The following is a 22,234-nucleotide window of genomic DNA, read 5'->3' as shown; positions in this document are numbered from 1 at the left end:
TTACAGCACATCTGATGTTGATTGCCGCTAATCGGGTCTCCCGTTCCTCGTGCATGCGTGCAAAAACCGGAAGTGGAATTATCGGAAACCGATAATAAACCGATAATTATCTTTACTATTCGACTGATGGTTGTTTTAGCTCCTATTTTGGTAGATTTTTTTATTTCTTTTTTTCTATTGGTTAAGTGTTCAAATGTTACCTTTTTTTTAAGCTATTCTCTATGTTGATACCTTTCTATGTATCTTTTCATTTTTGTACTTCTTTGTACTTCATAAAAATCTGATTGCAAAAACAAAATCGATTGTAATGCCATCATCTGCACTCCCATGACTGATCAGCTGATGAAGTAGACAAACAATCCTGTAACAATATTGATGTTCCTGCTATAAATAAATACAAAAAGCTGGATAATAGCAAATATAAGCAGAACTCCTTACACAAGTCAAGAATAACAGAGACAAAGACGTGAGAGTCCCTTTGTCTGTAATACACTAATACAAGATGGATTCTAGCTCCCAAAAGCACTACCATGTCCATGGGATGGATTCTAGAAAGTTACTGGACACTTATTATTCTGATGACCCTGAAATGGTCTTTGCAGATGAATCTTTAAAATTTCCTGTGGAGAAATTTCATCATGTTTTCAGTGCGGGTATGTACAGTATATTACACTTTATCTTACCACTAAGATTATATTTTTCTTTATTCCCTGTCAAATGGAAAAAGTACATTTTGTATTTGTCTATACTTTTACTTGGCAATACAATAGATACTACCTCTATTCTAAACTTATCCTATATGTTTAGTTGTGAGAGTGAAGCAATGTCTATGAGACAGTCAATGTAGACAGAACATGCCAGCGTACATATGGCTGGCATGTTGTCACTAAATCGCTATTGTAGACCAGCTCAATAAAATACAAGTGTATGGTACATATTTATTAAACAATATTTGTGGGATATCTCAGATAAAAAAATTGTTTTTGGGGGATACCCAGATATTGTAAGGATCCCCAGCAATGGACATGGAGAGACAGCAGCAGACATCTCTAATATCTGCTGAGATCCCTTCATGATCCCTTCGTTTCTGATCGCCATTTGAAGCTTCCATAGGTTTGTATGGGGGCTGCTATACAGTCAGATTTACCAAGCTCCGGAATAAAAAACATTCCAGAGCTTGCCCATGGCCGCTAACGTGACTAAATATGGTGTTAACCTATTGTAGCCTATTGGCTACTAGTTTGCAAATTTTACCGAAGAGGGATCCTATAGATCCTTCTCCACTGAGCTCCAATGATAGTTGCACATGCTGATGACTGTGCTTGTGCATCAGATGTGGGGGACCCAAACCAGGCAGCAGAGTGATAGCATAACCTCTCACTCAACTTCCAGCTCTTCATTAAGACAGGCTCTTGTTAGATTCCGTGTCCCGGCAAGAGCTTCTTCCTAAATTTGTGTGAAAATATTCATTTTCACGTTGTGAATTTAGGCATAAAAATATTTTCACATCTGCATTAAAACTATGGATTGTGATAAATGGGGCTCTATGGCGCATAGTCAATGGGGCTCTATGGGGCATATTCAATTGTGCGAGAGGTTTAGCGAGGCAAAAAACCTTGCGCCCCTCGCGCCCAATTTTGGATTACCATGGGTATGCACGCTCCCGATACCCACGATATTAAATTTTAAAAAAGTGGTTGAAATGTTTTCAGCTCTGAAAACCCCACGCCGCGTAAAAATAAATAAATACTGCACTTACCTCCCCGGGGGTCTCCGGTGGTCTCTGTGGCTCCCGGTGGCCTCCCCTCTACTTTCTCACTGTAGAGGGGGCTGCTGGGAGTCCCAGGGGCTTCTGGGAGGCTCAGGGGAGGGTGGGAGCGGTAAGGGCTACTGGGAGATGTGGTTTTCCCAGCACCCATTCCAGGGGGCCACACAGACACTGGGGAGGACACACATACACTGGGGAGGACATACATACACCGGGGTCACACACACACTGATGCACACACACAGTCACTCATAAACACTCACACACACTACATACTCACTGGTGCTGTTGGAGTCTGGGTTCCGATGCTGGATGCAGAAGACAGCACTTCGGAAGGTGAGTAATTACTGACTAATTAAGCTACCTGGAAACTCCCAAAAGCATAATTAGTCATTAGGAGGGGTGACACCGGGGTCCCAGTGCAAGTCCCACTGATTTTTCCTAATATTAGCAAATTTTAAAAAAATCACACTTGCTCTGGAGGTGCGAGAATAAAAACCTCCCGGCACGCAAAATGAAAAAAAAAAAACGCACGTATTGAATAGCAAAAAATCCGGACCGTGGATCATTAGTTAGGGTGGTTAAAGCAGCTGAAAGAACCATTGGACAAATTCCTGTCTAGATAAGAAGAAATTTTTGCTAAAAGCGGTGTATTAAAAGTGAACAAGATTGTTGCTGATTCTAGATACCTGCGTCACTCTCTGTTCTCTCTATTGCCCTCTGGGTAGCGTTTTAGGGTAATTGGGTGCCGTACAAGCAGATTGCGGAATAGTTTTTTCCTTAACTGCGATTGTTAGTCTAAATTCTTCACTGTATTTTACGTATTGTAATTTTGCTGATATAATTGTAATGTGAAAGTGACAATAAATGTAATTGACTGATTGATTGATTGATTGATTGATTGACTGATTTATTTATTGATTGATTGATTGATCACTGATTATGCTCTTTTGAACATTTTTATGAAAGTTTATATTGTTTAAAAGCTCATTTTGGTTACTGCTGAGAGTTGTTAATCAATGTTTGCATATTTTGGTAACAGTGGTGGTCCTTAATACACCACTTAAGGTGCTGTAAATCTGTCTGTTTCAATAACAATTTACATACCTCATACAGTTAAGCAGTAATAAGAACAGTTGGTTGTATCATTGAATTCACATTTTAGAATGATTTGTGGAACTGATGTTAAATAACATTTTAACATTTTGTAATCAACGGAATCTTTCCCTGCAGGTCACATTACTGGAGAAACTGGGATTGACATAAGTTTTGGTCCCTTAGTTCACCATCTCTATTCAGCCTGTGAATTTTTGAAAGACATCTATGTTCTGAAGTTCAATGCGGAATGCATTATGGAGCTGAACAGATGGCTGAACACACGTACAGGAGCGTTTAATTGGAATCACACATCATCATATGCTACACAGTTAGAAGGAAAAGAGTTAAGTTTCTGCACAAATATCTTTATTTACTCACTGTAATTACACATTGACCCTTTTCCAAATGTGTTACACACCAAAAATAAAGCAAGCAACCCTCATTGTTTAAAGCACAGGTTCTCAAACTCTGGGGCTGATTCAGACCCGCTCGCGAGCGCAGGACACTCGCAAGTGGGTCGATGGTGCCGAATTGCACATGTGCACGACGGAGGGAGCTCCGTTGTGCGCATGCGCGAGACCCGAATAACGATGGCCAAGCCATCATTATGGGTCTCGCACCAAAGGGGGCGTGTTGTCGATGGTGAGTGACAGCACGCCCCCTTTGGTGGGCGTGCTGGGGGCGTGGCTTCCAGACGGAGGCGTTCCCATGGGATCGCCTACCGTCTGAGTCCGGCCCCACTGACATCACTAGTGATGTCAGTGGGAGTGATTTTGGCTCTGATAGAGCCAAAATCACTCCAGGGTTTGCGGTCACCGAGACCCTACCGCAGGGTCTCGTCGCAAGCCCGATGGTCTTGACCATCGCAGCCATCATCATGGACGCTCGCTATAGCTGTGGGTGGTAACCCACAGCTATGCGAGCGTCCATGAGGCCGCTCCATTTTCAGGTAGGAGGGCCCTGATTCAGAACGAGCGCTCTGGTCAGAGCGTCCGGCTCTGAATCAGGCCCTCAGTCCTCAGGACCCCAACAGTGCAAGTTTTCCAGGTCTCCTCACAGAATCACAAGTGAAATAATTACTCTTAATCTTAATCTTTTAAAATGTGTCAGTGAGTAATTAATTCGGAATTGGTATGAAATACCGTCAGCCGCATGGCCGGCGGTTCGATTCCCATCAGCGGCAGCCCGACAGAAGCAGAGTGCGACGCAGCGGAAGGCCGACAGCGCTGGAAATCCCGATCGTGGATAGGTAAGTATCCACTAACCTAAGCCCCCTAACCCTAACCCTCCTTAGGGGTGCCTAACCCTAACTTCCCCCCCCAAGTGCCTAACCCTAATCCCCCCCCTAAGTGCCTAACCACCCCCTTCCCCGCTGCCTAAACCTAAGTCCCCCGGGGGTGCCTAACCCTAACCCTCCCTCCCCCTAGCCTAACCCTAACCCTCCCGGGGGGGTGCCTAACCCTAAGTCCCCCCCCCGGGAGCCCTAAACCTAACCCTCCCCCCCCGCGGCTGTCCGCTCGCGGTGCCCGGCATCAGTGTGATCGTGATGCCGGGCGCCGGTCTCCCAGCGTCGGGGAAATGCGGGCGTCTATATCTAGACGCCCGGCATTTCACCCATGCCGGGATAAGACAGTCGGGAAGCCAGCTGCCGGTATTTAGGCAGTCGGCTTCCCGATTGCCTCCCATTAATTCACCTGCGCACCAATTAGGTGACCTGGAGAAAGTGACCTGTGTGGGGTCCTGAGGACCGAGTTTGAGAACCACTGGTTTAAAGCATTTGGAAAAGTATCTAAGTATATGACTAATAAGTTTATTATACAGATCCCTGGTAGTAGATATTTAAGGAAATGCAGCAGTCACACATGTCTTATCACCAGTTTATATATAACTACAATACTAAGAGAATTCATGGAAATTTATCTAAAGTTGCATTTATCTATCAGCAGGAACTAAATATGGCTGCTTTTGATGTAATGTGTTGTTGAAAGGGGCTTTTGAAAATCTAATATGGGCTAATAATACAACACGTGCATAGACGTGCACACGTGTTATGCAGGATGTGTGCCTGCACATCCCTTTGGCAGCCCCAAACTGTTCCTAAAGCATCCCCCCCAGCATGGCTACCTGGGTATGAAACAACTCCTTTTGAATCAGTCATCTTGGATTCAAAAGGAGTCGTTTTACATCGGCCATCTTGGAAGCAAAATGAGGCTGCCATTTCCCTGGGTGCCGGCTGGGATGTGATGGAGGAGTCAACAGCAGGGACCGTCACTCAGCTGCCTTGGAGGTATTTTATTTCCCAAGTGGGTGGTAGCAGTGGTGGTCTGTGTCCCATGGGGGGATAGTGTGGTTGTCTATGTTTTGGTGGAATGGTCGGGGGCAGTGTTTCTACTTTCAAATGTCAAATAACCGGTTATCTACCAATTATTGACCTGTAAATTCCATGGCACATTATTTTCTTAAAATGCTGTGGTAATTACTAAACAGGAGAGCTGTTAAAACCAACTAATGTAAACAAAATTAAAAACTAAAAAGGTAATTCTAACCGGCCAGGATAAAAATCCACTGCTACTTGGGGAGTCCCGTTGAGGGGGAGAAGTCTGTCATGGCTCCCCTTGTCCAAGGGGACTCAGACCAATTGCAAGTAGTCTCCCATTGGGACAGAGCTTGATGTGCATGGTAAAAGGAGACAGCAGTCTCTATCATGGGAGCAAGCAGACCTGCATGCAAGATGAGTGACCGGCAGACACAGCAGAGGGCTGGGATCTTAAAGCGGTGAGGAAACGGCCTGTTGGAATGGGAGCACTTTGGCCATGCTGATCTAGAAGCAGGAGTGTTACGATCCAGTCATCGGGATCCAGCTGTTGAGTGGCAGGCAGGAACCACTGTAGGCTGGTAAGTCCTTTAGCATAGATCCACCTCCACACTCCACTCCATGGATTACCCTGTCAGAGTATTTTGTGAAAAATCACTAATTTATTGTAAAATACTTTCTGCTTGACTTAAAAAGCCTATATGTGAAATGTTTCCCTCAATAAAATTTGTGGTATAATGTAAAAGACACTGATCATTCATTGTGTATATGGGGAAAAGTTATTTTGGGCTTGCTTTTCTGACATGGGGGAAAATTTACTAAGAATCATGTTGGGATGCGATCCATTCTCACACCTTATCGCTGGAACATTTTTTGAATCAAAACAATTAATTAACAAGATTTGTGTTTGCTTGCGATGTGTAATTCGATGGTTTAACTAGTCATGTTATGGCGAGAGCAAGATCGCAACTGGGTGTATCGCAACTCAGTTCGCAAATCAATTCACAAATGGGTAATACGTTGGAACTCGCACCCCCTAAAATGGGAACAGTGATCGCAATTGCATGCTATATTTTATCCACTTTTGTTGAACAGGGACTCACTTTTCAAAAATGGGTGGGTCCCTGAGGACGCGCTCTCCTGTCCTTGGCCACCAATTAAGTGTATGACAGGAGGGGCAGGGGAGGGCGGCAGGGGGGGAAATATGCCTCTAGGGCTGAATCTCTCTGTAATGAACCGGTGATGTGGCCGCAGACCACTACATGCGGCAGTGACAGAGAGAAACCTCTCTTTCGGTCAGCTCCTATTCGGCAGGACCGCCCCCTTGGATCTGTCAGATGCTGGGGAGCTTCAGCCTCCGAAGGGGGCATGTTGCAGCAGATGACCCTGCGCCAGGGACTTACTGTGTTGAATCCAGGAGCATGGGAGACAGATGAGGGCAGAAGGAGCATCTACAGTGACAGATACCCTCCCTCCAACACCTCGTGGCATAGATATGGCCGGGATGAGTGCTGGTGGAGCGATCCCCCTTCTGGATGGTCAGCAGTAAACTGGTTCTGGTGCACTTTAGTCTGCACATGTGCCCGGTCCCAGGTGTGGTACTAGGGGGGCCTGCTGCTGGACATGGCCATGGAGTCTCGCTTGGGGTGCCCATAAAGGGTATCACTGGGGACCTGGCCGGCTGATTAACATACACATACAGTCAGATTGAATTGAAACAAAATCACGCACCCGGCTCACCGCAAGTTCCAGGGTCGTGCAACACTGAGAAATCAGAGAGGGCCAGGAAGCTCGGAGGAGGGCTCACCCGGGACTAAACATCGTTCCCTGTCTACTGCAGTGATCTGTGCCAGGTCAATCCAAACCAGAATAGCATTTCAGAGCTGTGCAAAAAAAAAATTTCTGGAGGGGGAGAATGGGCTAGCTACTACTTCTACTTTAAGCTGCTATCTACCCTTACCTCCTCCCTACCCCAGCACTGCCTGTTCCTAATCTCTTTGCCCCCCAGTTTGCCCCAGCTGCTATGTCCCATACTCCCTCCCTACCCCCAGCACTGCCTGTCCCTAACCTCCTTCTTGCCCCCAATACTGCCTCAGCTGCTATCTACCTTTACCCCCTCCCTTCCCCCAGCACTGCCAACCCCTAGCCTCCTCCTAGCACCTGAACTGCCCCAGCTGCTATCTAACCTTGTCCCATCCCTACCCCTAGTACTGTCTGACCCTAACCACATCCGTGCACCCAGTATTGCCCCAGCTATCTACCCTTACATCCTCCCTGCCCAGTACTAACTTCCTCCTTACCCCTGGTACTACCTGCCCCTAACCACCTCCTTGCCCCTAGTATTGCCCCACTGCCCCTAACCCCCTCCTTGCCCCCAGTACTGTGACAGCTGCTATCTACTCTTGCCCCCTCCCTACTCCAGCACTGCCTGCCCCTAGCCCCCTCCTTTCCCCCAGCACTGTCGCAACTGCTGTCTGCACTCACCCCTTCCCTATCTGCCCTTACTCCCCTCTACGCCCAGCTCTACACCAACTGCTGCTTGCCCTTAACCCCCTCTACCCCAACTTCTATCTGCCCCCAGCACTGTACCAACTGCTGCCTGCCCTCACCCCCCATAATATGTGATGGGACCCATAAACAGTGGTGTAGGACCCCAATTGTATAAATTGTGGGTCCCAGGGACCCACAATTTTTTTCGCTCAGCGCGATCACTGGCAAATGTCAAATCAAATTGGAGGTAATCGCAAACAGAATCCGATTGGTCAGAATTCGCACATGCTACTATGGGGTCACCATGGTGGTATAAATATGCCCACAAACCACTGGGAACACATGCATTGGTGGCGTTAGTGTTTGTTGGAGTGTGCAAAGTGGTTGGAGAGGGGAGATTTGCAGAGATATAATTCAATTGTTGCTTGGTTTGTTGTGTAAGTAATCTTGTGTCATGTTTGTTGTGGCTGTGAAGTGTGTGTTTGTGTGTGTTTGTGTGTGTGTGGGGGTGGTGAGGTGGTGTTGGAGGCTTTTTTGTTTTCTTTTATTTATAAGTCTGTTTTGTGTTGTGATGGAGGAGGAGAGTGGCAGCGGGAGGGCCAGGGAGATGGTCAGATGTGGAGGAGGTTTCAGTGAAGCAACCTTTGCTGGAGTCTGACTTGGAGGAGGAGGAGGATGAAAGCACAGTGGCCTGTCCCAAAACAAAGAGTGCTCACAATGTGCATTTTGCTTTTGAGGACAATGTGGCCCCTTGTAAATGGGGTCATGAAGCATTACGACCATTTGTTAGGGTGATACTCCTCCTGAACAAGTGGTTGGAAGAAATTGCTGTTGTGGAAACAAATATTGGATCAGGTCAACTGCTCCGGGATGCTGAAGCGCGCAATCGATGTATGTAAAAAGCGCTTCAGCGATATTAAGAGGCATGTGAAGAACAAAATGGTCACAGATGCCAAACATCAAAGGCAAACCGGTGCCAGGTCCCCCTCCCAAATAGAGTGGCTGGAGTATGAAGAGCTATTGCGCTCCATCATCCTGCAAGAAGTGGTTGAGGCTCTCCATGTCCACTACACAGATGATCTGCCCAAAAGGAGTGAGTTATATCATAATCATTACATTTGTCAGGTCATTTTAATGTATTAACGGTCTAATTTTTGTTCTTAGCAATGAAAATTCAACCTAATCAGCATAGTACTTACCAAACAATGTAGATTGTTTTGAGCATACCTGGATGGGATGTAGTCGGCATCCCGGCATGCGGGATGCTGACGATCTTAATACCGGCGCTGAAATCCTGACAGGTCAGGATCCCAGCACCAGTACCCTGACCATTGGCATCCCGAAGGTAAGTATTGGGGTGCAGGGGGAGGGTAGCGTTAGGGTTAGGCACTAGGGGGAGGGTTAGGCACTGGGGAGGTAGGGTTAGGATTAGGGTGTGGGGTGGGGGAGGTTAGGTTTAGGCACTAGGGGGGAGGTTAGGTTTAGGCACTGGGGAGGGGGTGTTAGGTTTAGGATGCGAGGAGGGGAGGTTAGGTTTAGGCACCAAGGACGGTGGGTTAAGGTTAGGGTAGGGGTTAGGGCAGGGGCATGTCTAGAGAGGAGGGGGCCCGTGTGCAGTCTCCAACATGGGCCCCCTCCTCTCTGCCCGGCAGCTGGCAGCGCACTGAGCTGTGCGCGCCCAGCGCCGGAGTTATAGACTCTGGGCACTAGAGTGCGCCCAGAGTCTATAGAGTATGTGCTGGTCTACGTGAAAAAGGCTGCGACGGCCATTTTCCAGTCATTTCTACAGCGCCGGACCCCCGCCTGACGTGGGACTCCGGAGGGGTAAGTCAAACTATGGGTGCAGGTTGTGCTGTGCGGGGCCCCCCTGGGTTAGGGTAGGGGATAGAAAAGTACTCACCATTAGGTTCTATGGGTGTTGGTATCCTGGCTCTCGCAATGCCACTGTTGGTATTCTGAAAAGCACCATCCCGACAGCCGGGATATCATACCCAACCCTACCTGGATATGTCAATTATTGCTGTGTATTTCGCTTGCACCTGTTATATGTTGTTTTTCAAAAAAAGCACGATCTTTACTGGTCACCAAGAATAAGGTAGGTTTATTTGTTAGTGCCATATATAAATGCATTACAACTGTGTTGACATGTGAAAAAGGTAAAAGATTAGGCCAATACTAAGTATTTGCTTGTGTTCTCTGGTAATATTTTGGACAATGCACAATGGTTTGCTTTTGTTATTTGGTACAAATCAGTGATGTGCGGTGAGGTAAATGGCTGGGGAGGCACTGGCTAGTATGAGAGCCAGAATTACACATACATATATGAACCGAGGGTTCATGTGGGCATTATACAAAGGTGCAGCAGCATATAGTGCTGGAAATTTGGTGTGTTTTGATCAGAGATGTGTGGAAAAGGTAGTCAGGGGAGGCAGTGCCTCACCTGCCATACACTTTTTACTTCAGAGTTTGTACTATAAAAATGATTAGAATAATACAAAGAAGATATTTAGAATATTTTCTTTACATTTTCTTATTTTTATAGTCAAAACTCTGGAGTATACCTAAGTATGACAGTAAAGGCTCTGCCTCACCTGACCACACATCCCTGGTACAAATGTCCTTGCAGGTTTTATTTTTTCAATTAATGCAAATTTGAATAAATATCACAATATTGCATTACAGGCAAAACTGTGTACAAAAGATACATGTGAGACCACCCATAAGGCGGAAATGATGAGAGGCCAGGTAAATACATTTTGCATATTGTGCCTTGGTAAATATACAAACACATTTTTATATTGTAATTTATACATGCTTCATTTCTTTAAGGTCCATCTTCAGCAGGACAATGTGCCAGGCAACTACCACCGACCACCTTCCATTTGCAGTAGGGAGAGCCGACAAGGTCAAAGCATGTCTATGCCTCAGACTCCTCCCTGTGTGCAGCCATTTTGTGACTATCTGTGATGCACAAAGGCATGTGTTAACATTTAAGGCATATGTCTTTTAAGTAATTTACAAATAAATCACCTGTGAATTGGTAAGATAGTACCTGAGGTATCATAAGAACAGTGTGTTCCAACTGGCGTCACAAATCATCTCAAATCATCTCAAAATAATATACTGATAACCAATTAATATCTGATAAACTGTAATTGAGGGTTACCTTTATAGAAGTGTCAAAAAAGAACTGGGAGAAGAGGTAGTGGAGCTGCACACCTGTAAAATGTGTGGTGGGGCCTCCATGGCTCAGACTTGTTTTTCCAGCACATCCCACAGATCTGGACCAAGTCAACTCCGTGAACTACTTCCAATTTGCCATACAAAGCTGCATAGGAGAAGTTTGGGGCACAATTGACAAGAAAAGAATAATGGGGAAGATGTGACATGGGAATAGTGAGAAGGTTATACAGTATGTCTCATGTGTTATCCCAATGATCTCCTTGTAATATATTTTCACCCAACATTGTCACCTTGATATTAATGGTAGTGGAAGCAATGCTCTTGCTCACACACACTCTAAGGGATTCATTCTGAGTTGTACATAGCCAAGACCATCTGTGTATCTTTTTTCAGTCACACGTCTGTGACTTTTTTGGTAATGCCTTTACAAATCCCTTTCCTGCTCCATAGCCATGAATGTGCAAGGACTGAGGGCCTGATTCAGACCTGCTCGCAAGCGCAATGCGCTCACAAGCGGGTCGACGGTGGCCCAATGTGCACGCGCAGCGCGCGCAAGCCCCGTAGCGAGTGTGAACTTCACTCGCGCCGGGGCCACAACAAAACGGGGCGGCTGTTGATGGTGATTGACAGCTCGCCCCGTTTTGTAGGCGGGAAGGGGGGGGTGGCTGCACAAATGGAGGCATTCCCGATGGAATGCCTGCCGTTTGTGGGCGGCCCTACTGACATCACTCGTGATGTCAGTAGTGGACTTCCGGCTCTATTAGAGCTGGAAGTCCACTCGACATTGCGAGTGCTGAGACCCTACCACAACGGTCTCCTCGCAATACCGATGGTCGTGATAATCGCGACCATCTCCGGCCCGCTCGCAATAGCTGTGGGTGGGCACCCACAGCTTAGCGAGTGGACAGGAAAAAAAAAATTACTCCCCGCCCTGATTCAGATCTTGCGCTCGCAAATAGCAAGCAGCTCTGAAGCAGGCCCTGAGAACAAAAGGGATACCTACCTAAATGTGACCACTATACCCTGTAAATAAATGAAATAATCCTATTCCACAAAATGAAAACTTATAACTAGTAAAACTCACGCTTGGCAAAGAACTTCCCCAACCACCCATCTCTCCCATCAGAAGATGGAACATGTTTCATTCCTAACGACTTTCATGTCTAAAAAAAAAAAACTTTTACATGGCTCTATATTGGCACATTTGTGCAAGACAGTTCATACAGATTTATCATTGCAGGACCTGGACTTTCATATTTTTTCTAAATATATTGTCCATTATGTTTGTATTTTTCAGTGGCCAGCATGAGGAGAAAGAAATAAGGCTGAAGGCAGCAATAAAGCAGATTGTGAAATGTGACATTGAAAATCTCACAGACCCAGTGAAGCTACCTCAAGCAGACTGTGTCATCAGTGTATTAATTCTAGATACCATCAGCAGAGACCAAGATGACTACATAACAATTCTGAGGAAATTCAGTTTGTAAAACCTGGAGGACACCTGATATTAGCTGGACTTTTGAATGCAACTTATTTCATGGTTGGTCAGGACAGGTTTTATTTATTAAAATATGATGAAGAATATACAAAAAAGAGTCTCAGAGAAGAAGGATTTATTATTGATCACTGTGATGTTCTCAGAAGAAAGTCAGTGAGTGACCTTATTGACCATGAGGGCGTTATGATCATCACAGCTCACAGAGAGAAATAGGGATGGGATGAAAATGAATCTGAAAAAATGACTAATTCATATGTCAATTTGCTAATATGAAGCCCTTATAAAGAAATGTAAGAATGCTATATAACTGGAAATGTGTGTTAAAGTGACCACAATTATATTCATTTCTGAAATTTGTATTAAAAGTAAACTGATGTTGATGTAGAGCTACATACTGTATATCTGGAACTTTCAGCTTTTATGCTTAGTAGGAAGATGAGGTTGGTTCATGCTTATTGTAAGTGCAGTATAGTAAGAGCATGGAGAGATAAGTTAAGCATGACCAGTGAAAATGTGACTTATATTATCATTCTTATATTCTATTCTATACTGTATATCTTATATTATCATTCTTATATTATATTATACACTGTATATCTTATATTATCATTCTTATATTACATTCTATACTGTAAATCTTATATTATCATTCTTATATTATATTATACACTGTATATCTTATATTATCATTATTATATTACATTCTATACTGTATATCTTATATTATCATTCTTATATTATATTATACACTGTGTATCTTATATTATCATTCTTATATTACATTCTATACTGTATATCTTATATTATCATTCTTATATTATATTATACACTGTATATCTTATATTATCATTCTTATATTATAATCAATACTGTATATCTTATATTATCATTCTTATATTGTATAATATAGTATTTCTTATAATATCATTCTCATATTATATTCTATACTGTATATCTCATATTATCATTCTTATATTATATTCTATACTGTATATCTTATATTATCATTCTTATATTATATTCTATACTGTATATCTTATATTATCATTCTTATATTATATTATACACTGTATATCTTATATTATCATTCTTATATTACATTCTATACTGTATATCTTATATTATCATTCTTATATTATATTCTATACTGTATATCTTATATTATCATTCTTATATTATATTATACACTGTATATCTTATATTATCATTCTTATATTACATTCTATACTGTATATCTTATATTATCATTCTTATATTATATTCTATACTGTATATCTTATATTATCATTCTTATATTATATTATACACTGTATATCTTATATTATCATTCTTATATTATATTATACACTGTATATCTTATATTATCATTCTTATATTACATTCTATACTGTAAATCTTATATTATCATTCTTATATTATATTATACACTGTATATCTTATATTATCATTATTATATTACATTCTATACTGTATATCTTATATTATCATTCTTATATTATATTATACACTGTGTATCTTATATTATCATTCTTATATTACATTCTATACTGTATATCTTATATTATCATTCTTATATTATATTATACACTGTATATCTTATATTATCATTCTTATATTATAATCAATACTGTATATCTTATATTATCATTCTTATATTGTATAATATAGTATTTCTTATAATATCATTCTCATATTATATTCTATACTGTATATCTCATATTATCATTCTTATATTATATTCTATACTGTATATCTTATATTATCATTCTTATATTATATTCTATACTGTATATCTTATATTATCATTCTTATATTATATTATACACTGTATATCTTATATTATCATTCTTATATTACATTCTATACTGTATATCTTATATTATCATTCTTATATTATATTCTATACTGTATATCTTATATTATCATTCTTATATTATATTATACACTGTATATCTTATATTATCATTCTTATATTACATTCTATACTGTATATCTTATATTATCATTCTTATATTACATTCTATACTGTATATCTTATATTATCATTCTTATATTATATTATACACTGTATATCTTATATTATCATTCTTATATTACATTCTATACTGTATATCTTATATTATCATTCTTATATTATATTATACACGGTATATCTTATATTATCATTCTTATATTATAATCTATACTGTATATCTTATATTATCATTCTTATATTGTATATTATAGTATTTCTTATAATATCATTCTCATATTATATTCTATACTGTATATCTTATATTATCATTCTTATATTATATTCTATACGGTATATTTATTTATTAACAGTTTCTTATATAGCGCAGCATATTCCGCTGCACGTTACAATTGGAAACATAAATAGAACAAAACTGGGTAATAACACACAGATATATAGGTAGGAAGGCCCTGCTCGTAAGCTTACAATCTATAGGGAAATAGGCATTGATACACAAGGATAGGTGCTATATCTTATATTATATTCTATACTGTATATCTTATATTATATTCTATACTGTATAGCTTATATTATCATTCTTATATTCTATTCTATATTGTATATCTTATATTATATTCTATACTGTATATCTTATATTATCATCTTATATTATATTATATTATATACTGTATATCTTATATCATTCTTATATTGTATTCTATAATGTATATCTTATATTATATTCCATACTGTATATCTTAAATTATCATTCTTATATTATCTATACTGTATATCTTATATTATCATTCTTATATTATATTCTATACTGTATATCTTATATTATCATTCTTATATTACATTCTATACTGTATATCTTATATTATCAATCTTCTATTATATTCTATACTGTATATCTTATATTATCATTCTTATATTATATTATGTACTGTATATCTTATATTATCAATAAAAGGTGTTCCATGACCTTTATAATTCCTGTGTTTACACAAGATTTTAGTTAACCAGTTAATGATGATGGTTGTCATGTATTTACCGCAAACACTTCTATTCACTAGATTTTAAGGATGCATGTATCTCAAATTACAGTTGAGAAAATGTGACTTCGACCCTGAATTACACCGAAATGTATGATTTGTGGGTGGTTCTGGGGAAAACAGAAAAAAAAAGGTTTAAAAAATGGGGCACACTTATAGGTACAAGTTATAATGGAAGAAGAAATATTCTTTATTAAACACTTGGGGGTATATTTATTAAAAGTCGATATTGGTTTTAGGTGTATTTGTAGTCAAATTTCATTAGATTTTGCAATTCGGAGATTCACTAAAATCAAAATCGCCAATAAAATTGACTATCAAAATTGAATCCTGACCAAAACCGACCATCGAGCAAACATCTGTACTTTTACATAGACTAGTACAGAATCCTCTCAACAGTCGGACTGTAACTCGAATAAAAATCAACTACAAAACCAACTTTGTAACCACCCAAACAATAAACCTGCCTGGGGTATTCGTGATTGGGAGAAAAAAAAAAAAGAAAAAACCTGGCACCTAATCTAGTATGTGTCAGACTTCTCTGTATCCAAATATTGCTGTAGTTTCCTGTTGGAGGTTATTACCACCCCTCCCAATATACAACAAGCTAAAAACTATTTTTCTTAACAGGTAGTGCTGCCAGTTGGATAAATGTTCACACAATTAGAATAAATTGCAATATAATTTATTAATACATAGAAATATGGCCATAAATTGTAAAACAATTCCAATATACCCCTAAAAAGGACAAAGATGCTTATAAAAATACCCAAATCTGGCTAAAAATTCCAATTGCTTTAAAAGCGATCTAGCAATCATTGTATTTGAACTATTTGTTCTTAATACCAAAGAAGCAATCGTAGGGATGCATTAAATGTATGTGCACGACTTGCAGAAATTTATTACCAGGTGATACATTCTACCATCCTCTCACAGGAAAAGCATATAAAATAAGACATTGTTTAACATGTAATACCAAATACGTAGTTGACCAAATTATATGCCCATGTGGCTTATCATACATTGGTAAGACTGAACGTGCTTTTAAGGAGAGGATGGCAGCACACCGATCTGCTATAAGAACGGCTATTGGGAGTGGCACTAGTGATCAGTCAGTAGCTAGGCACTTTTACCAAAATTCACATCCCTAAGCGTCATTACGCTATCGAATACTTGATCATGTTCCTAGTTCCATCAGAGGTGGTAATCGACCACTAAAACTATTACGAGACTGCATGGATCCATAGATTAGGAACACTGGCCCCAAAGGGACTCAATGAACATCTGGGCCTCAATAGTTTTATATAATATCATAATAGTATGGTCCTCTAACTTACTCTGTCTCGCCATCTAAAAGATGACAAGAGTGATGCGGGCCCCATTGCCGGCAATGGAGACTCGGCGGTGCTTTTCCGGCTTCAACGAAGCCTTCCAGGCACTGCCGGGTCTCCCTGTCATGCACATGCGCAGACGGACCGTCGTGCATGCGCATGACCCTGGAGCCCCGTCGCTGGCAGCGTTAGGCTGCCAGCAGCCCAGCAGAGGACCTTGTCGAGGACGAGGATTCCGCTGGACTTCGCTGGACCTCGCCGGAGGGGTAAGTAGTACTAAATACCAGTGGAATTTTCGTTTGTATCACAGTGATACTAAACGAAAATTTCCGCTGGTATTTCCCTTCGTTTGTAAATGGGGCCCCTAGAATGAGGTGAAAAGGCTCTGTAAGTGGGGTGTAATCCTGAGGGTGAACTGCATAGTATGTGAGTTGTCAGTGGGGTTGAGCAATGTGTAATGAGGAGAGCTTACAGGCTTTTATAAAGAAGAGAGTCTTTTGGGTCCAACTGAAGGTGTAGATGCAGGTAGAGAGTCAGATAGGGTGAGGGAGGGAGTTCCAGGGCTGTTGTGCAGCACAAGAGAAATCTTGAATGCAGAAGAGAGAGCAGGTGACTTGGATAGAGGCTGGACAGAGCATGAAAGGGTAGAGATGGGGAGAGAAGTGAATCTAGTATGAAAAACAGGACCAGATCTTAGTCCATGAGCTTGCAGTTAGTAGCCTTGAGAGGTAGAATTGTTGACACACTGAGGGAAAAGCTGAAAGAGAGGAAGGGGGAAGTGGTGAAGCCACAGTCATCATACCAGAGGGAAAAGATGATATCCTGACGGTGACAACTGGAGTGACAGAGGAAGGAGGTCCAGTGTGTGAGGAAAAGATGGATAACAGTTTGGAGGTGGCAGCATTAGTGGGATTATATATAACGGTGGTTCTCAAACTCGGCCCTCGTGACCCCAAACAGTTCACATTTTCCAGGTCACCTAACAGGTGCACAGGTGTATTCATTACTCACTGAAACATATCAAAAGATCTACAGGTGGAGCTAATTATTTCATTTGCGGTTATGTGAGGAGACCCGGAAAACATGCACTGCAGTGGCGTAACTGCTGCTGAAAATGGCCCTCCAAAAATGTCCGCCACCTACGAGGAGACAGATGCTAGAGGTCCTGCTGGACCTCTAGCATCTGTTAGGCAAGCGCATAGCGCCGGGAATGCTGGCGCTGCCGGGAGAAGATGAAGAAAGCTGCATCTTCTCCCATAAAACCCCTAGCAACGAGCATAGAACCCCTGGCAATGAGCATAGAAACTTTTTTTCAGGGGGGAGCAAAATTTATAGTTACGCCACTGATGCACTGTCTGGGGTCCTGTGGACAGAGGGATTCATTCAGAGCCGCTCGTAAGCGGCCGCTCGTTCGTTCCGAGCGATGTTCGCACAACTGCGTATGCGTACGGATTGTAATACGCATGGGCGACCAGTCAGTGCGGCCGAAAATCGTGTGCTCACTAAATAGCGAATGCCTGCTATTTTGAGTGACAGAATGAGGCGTATGTGGGTGGGAACAGGGGAAGGTGCTTGAAAACGGGGAGTGGAGATCAGAACGCAGGCATACTTAAAGGTCAAAACGGGCATTTTATGGGTGTGCACAATTAATACAGCAGCATCAGCGACCACATCACTTGTTTATTTTAAAGTCAGAACTGCTCGCAAGATTGCGGTAGGAAAAACCAACCACAAGAATAGCGAGCAGTTCATACGCTGTTCGATGCACTCGATTAATCTATTAAATAGCGGACATGACGTATGATGCGAGCGGCCAGGGGGCATCTTTTACAAAAATACGACCGCATGTTTTGTTCGCTCGTTCAGACATAGAGGCGTGAACAGACCGCAAAGAGCGAACGGTTCATTTAAATAGCCACCCCCTTTTTCTGAACGAGCGAGCGCAAATAGCGTCCGGCTCTGAATCAGACCCAGAGTTTGAGAACCTGTGATCTATAGGTATATTGAAGTCCCCCACAATGGGAAAAGGGGAGTCAGGCAGCAAAATTATCTAGAAAGTAGAAGGTGGGGCCCAGGTTGTGGCAGATGATCTTATTTGGCCTTTAATTACCATTTTTAACCAATGACCAGAAGTATGGAAGATGACCATGATATAATAAAATGATAATAGTGAAAGAACCATACAGCCAATTGAAAAAATCATGAGGTATTATGTAAAAATGATCTTTTATATATTGATATTTTTTTCTGTATTCTGCACTTCACCTACGGTCTTGAAAATCTGAAAAGTATAATTATTTGCTTTTATAGTATCAATGATTATGATAAAGGAGAAAACACTGGAGATATTTGTAAAGCCTTCTCTTCTATTTAATAGGGCGAAAGCAGTATATGGATTATTATTTTTAGTGTTTATTTATAATGACTATCAATCAGTAAGTGAATTGCTATAATTCTTCATATCTGTTTGTTTGAAACAAAGATTTAATTTCCCCCACTAGGTGGCACTGTGTACTGCAATATACTGTACAAGCCCTCTGCTGCCAGGTGCTTCAAAAACACTTTTAGAAAAATAATTTATGATTTAATATGACAATAACTTCTGCCTTCCTGTAAATCAAATACCAATCTCATTGTGGTTGTTTTATTTCAAATGATATACTGTATCTCTTTATAAACTGATGTATTTGTAACTAAACCACTGGTCATTAACGTCAGTCACTATTAAGTAGACATTTTTAAACAAAAAATGTGACACTATACACACCACTATCAGTGGGGAACATTTGGGTATTTTAGCCATTTTCCACATATCATTCACATCAGTATTATACAATCCACAACACAAAATACATTTCAAGTGTCTATTAAGAAAAACAAATATTTTCAGTTAAAAAGTTAAAAGTAAAAACATTAGTGTAACAGTATAAAATATCCCTGATGTATATAACAGTCCCATAATGGTATCAGGGGGAGATCATGGCCCCAGTCTCCGTGTCCCCCGTTCCTTGGCTGCTCCCGGTCTCTGGGGGGACTCCTTGTCCTTCTCCTGGGGTCTGGGTCACGGTGATGGGAACGGGTCTCCCCTCTGCAGCTGGCAGTGCCAGACGAGGAGCCTGGAAGTGGAGCTGCCCATCCTTGGAGAGGGAGCAGAGCACGGCCTCAGGTCTCACATCCTCTGGGAGCTCCGCTTCTCTCCTCCACTCTCTGTACTCATGGAAGTAGCCTCCATTCTCAGTCTCCTTTCTCTTGTCCTGTTTTCCCCTCACAGTCAGTCTCCTGCCTTCTGCTGTCACTGTCAGCTCATCAGGAGAAAAGGGCCTCACGTCCAGGGTGAGCTCAAAGTTTCCCTTCCCCTCTCTGCCTGTCCTGGGAGAGGAGCTCTCACTGTCTGCAGGGCGTGTGCTCTGAGCTGCTCTTCTTCTCATGTCCATGTCCTGAGCCAGGAGCTGATGAGCCTGGCTGACACGCTGCGCTCTCCTCTCCATGTCCTTCCTCATGCTCAGCATGTCATCTTCCAGCTGGCCATAGATGAGGCATGCAGCTGGCCAGAGGGTGAGAGCAGGCTCACTGCAGGGACACAGAGGGCTGTGCGAGGACTGGAGGAGGCTGAGAGGAAACATCTTCTTCTGATTTTCCTGGAGCTTCTGATCAGAGATCAGCTGGAGACAATCTGCCTGTTACTCAGCATCTGCTTTCTTACTGCTCAGTACTGCAGCCAGTCCCAGCTCCAGCTCCTTTAGACTCACAAGTGCTGGTCTCTCTGTATATAGTGTGAGGGGAGGGAAGGTGCCTGTGTGTACACACTGCATAATACATGAGGGGGCGGGAGAGGAGGTGCTAGTAACTTCTGGCATTTACTGGGGAGGTGACATCACAAGGGGCGGGGTCAGGTGTCTGCTGGAGATTACTAGAGACTTCTCAGCTGTGATTATTATTGTGCAAGTTATAGAAAACATATATTGAATCCTAACAATCGCTATTCGCTATCAGTGCTGCAAGTCGCTTAAGAAATCTATTAATACCTCCTAATTGCTAAAGTGAAATAATTGCTTTCCAAACAAATTGTGGTTCCAACACCTCAAAAAGTTATATTATGAATCAAAAAGTATAACACGCTTTGATCTAGACAATTAGCGCAAAAAGCAAGTATAATACAAAGGTACGACCGAATACAGTACTCAGCCATCAATCCTGAAGCCTGCAGTCATCTAGTAATGGAAAATGACTTCCTTACAGTTCACAGAGCTCTATCCTATATACCACACAGATAACATATACAACAATAGAGCTGGCATGATTCCATTGGTTCTTGCTCCTTGTCATTTTAGTACGATGCAGGTCATAGGTCAGTTCATACGATGTCATTAGGGGTATGTCCTGGTTCTTCAACAGTTGCTTTGTGTGGTTTTCCGCCGAAGAAATGCTAACCTAGCTATCAGACACTACATACAGATTTATACATTCTGACCACTAATTCCCTATATTCCATAACTTGCGGACCCAAGATGCGATATCCTGAGATCTGCAAATAAACAGGGATTTAGAATGGTACCAAACATGACATGTTGAGGCCACCCACTGAGAAAGCCTCTGGCGAAACACGCGTCTGGGTGACCACGAGGTGTCCCTGGTGCACTGGGATACCCACTTGAATGACCACCATCACGAGCAGCACAATACCTCTCCACACAGGTACTCTGGGAAGAGTGCAGTAGCGCTCCCCTTCTCTGTCCCTGTACTGGCTTATCCCATCAGGGCGCAGGAGGGACAGTACCCTGCACGGATTCCCTTCTCCTGCACTTATCAGTGTGACAGGGAACTCACAGGACCGCTCACTCACAGTCCACTGTGATTTGGACACACACTGTGAGAAGCAGCACCCTGGAGAATTACCCTATTCTCCACACACTTTTATCTTGTACCTTTACCTTCACTTTTACTATTTTAACTCTTTAATTACTCTGCTAAGGCACTCTCATTAACAGACACAAGAAGGTGTATCTGCACTGATATTCACCAGATTCACCTATCTTAGTGTTTCTGTGTAACAGCAGATGCCTATTACCTATATCTCTATCTCCATGTATAAGGAGGGATCCGCTCACAGGGCGTCCCATGCAATAGTAAGACGCCCTGCAGCAGCCATTTCTGCCATACATTAGTGGAGAGACTATCCTTTCTATTTACTTTTTAAAGTGGAGATACTTTGCAATTATCATTACATATTCTGATTCAACTGTTTTGGGATTTTGTCACTATATTTTGTTGCAGCCATCTCTGCCGTACATCAATTGATGGACTCTTTGTTTTTGTTTTTCTTAAACTAAAATTATTAGTGTATATCTCGGCACTACTACCCGATGAGTTCAAGTACTGTTGATATAACCACTTATACCATGTGGATGATCTATTATACGTAACGTTAGAATTCGAAAGTTATGTAAGCTCTCTACACACGTATGTGTATATATATATATATATATATATATATATATATATATACAGTGCTCGAAGTGGTAATTTAGAGGTGGGGGTATGGA

General features: G+C 41.7%; 1 protein-coding gene and 1 pseudogene across 1 annotated transcript; one reads left to right on the top strand and one right to left on the bottom strand.

The window, feature by feature from the left end:
- The first annotated feature begins 502 nt into the window (after positions 1-502).
- Positions 503-12,564, top strand: LOC148509614 (nicotinamide N-methyltransferase-like; annotated as a pseudogene).
- A 6,977-nt stretch (positions 12,565-19,541) lies between these two features.
- Positions 19,542-20,370, bottom strand: LOC148509613 (heat shock protein 30C-like). The gene has a single exon (XM_088442878.1). The coding sequence runs from the start codon at positions 20,312-20,314 to the stop codon at positions 19,658-19,660; it is 657 nt and encodes a 218-aa protein (XP_088299004.1). The 5' UTR covers positions 20,315-20,370; the 3' UTR covers positions 19,542-19,657.
- Positions 20,371-22,234: the final 1,864 nt, after the last annotated feature.

The sequence above is a fragment of the Taudactylus pleione genome, unplaced genomic scaffold (assembly GCF_031769625.1).
Source record: "Taudactylus pleione unplaced genomic scaffold, aTauple2 ptg000318l, whole genome shotgun sequence".
Classification (NCBI taxonomy): domain Eukaryota; kingdom Metazoa; phylum Chordata; class Amphibia; order Anura; family Myobatrachidae; genus Taudactylus; species Taudactylus pleione.
The sequence above is the reverse complement of the archived record's forward strand: the minus strand, read 5'-3'. Positions and strand labels throughout refer to the sequence as shown.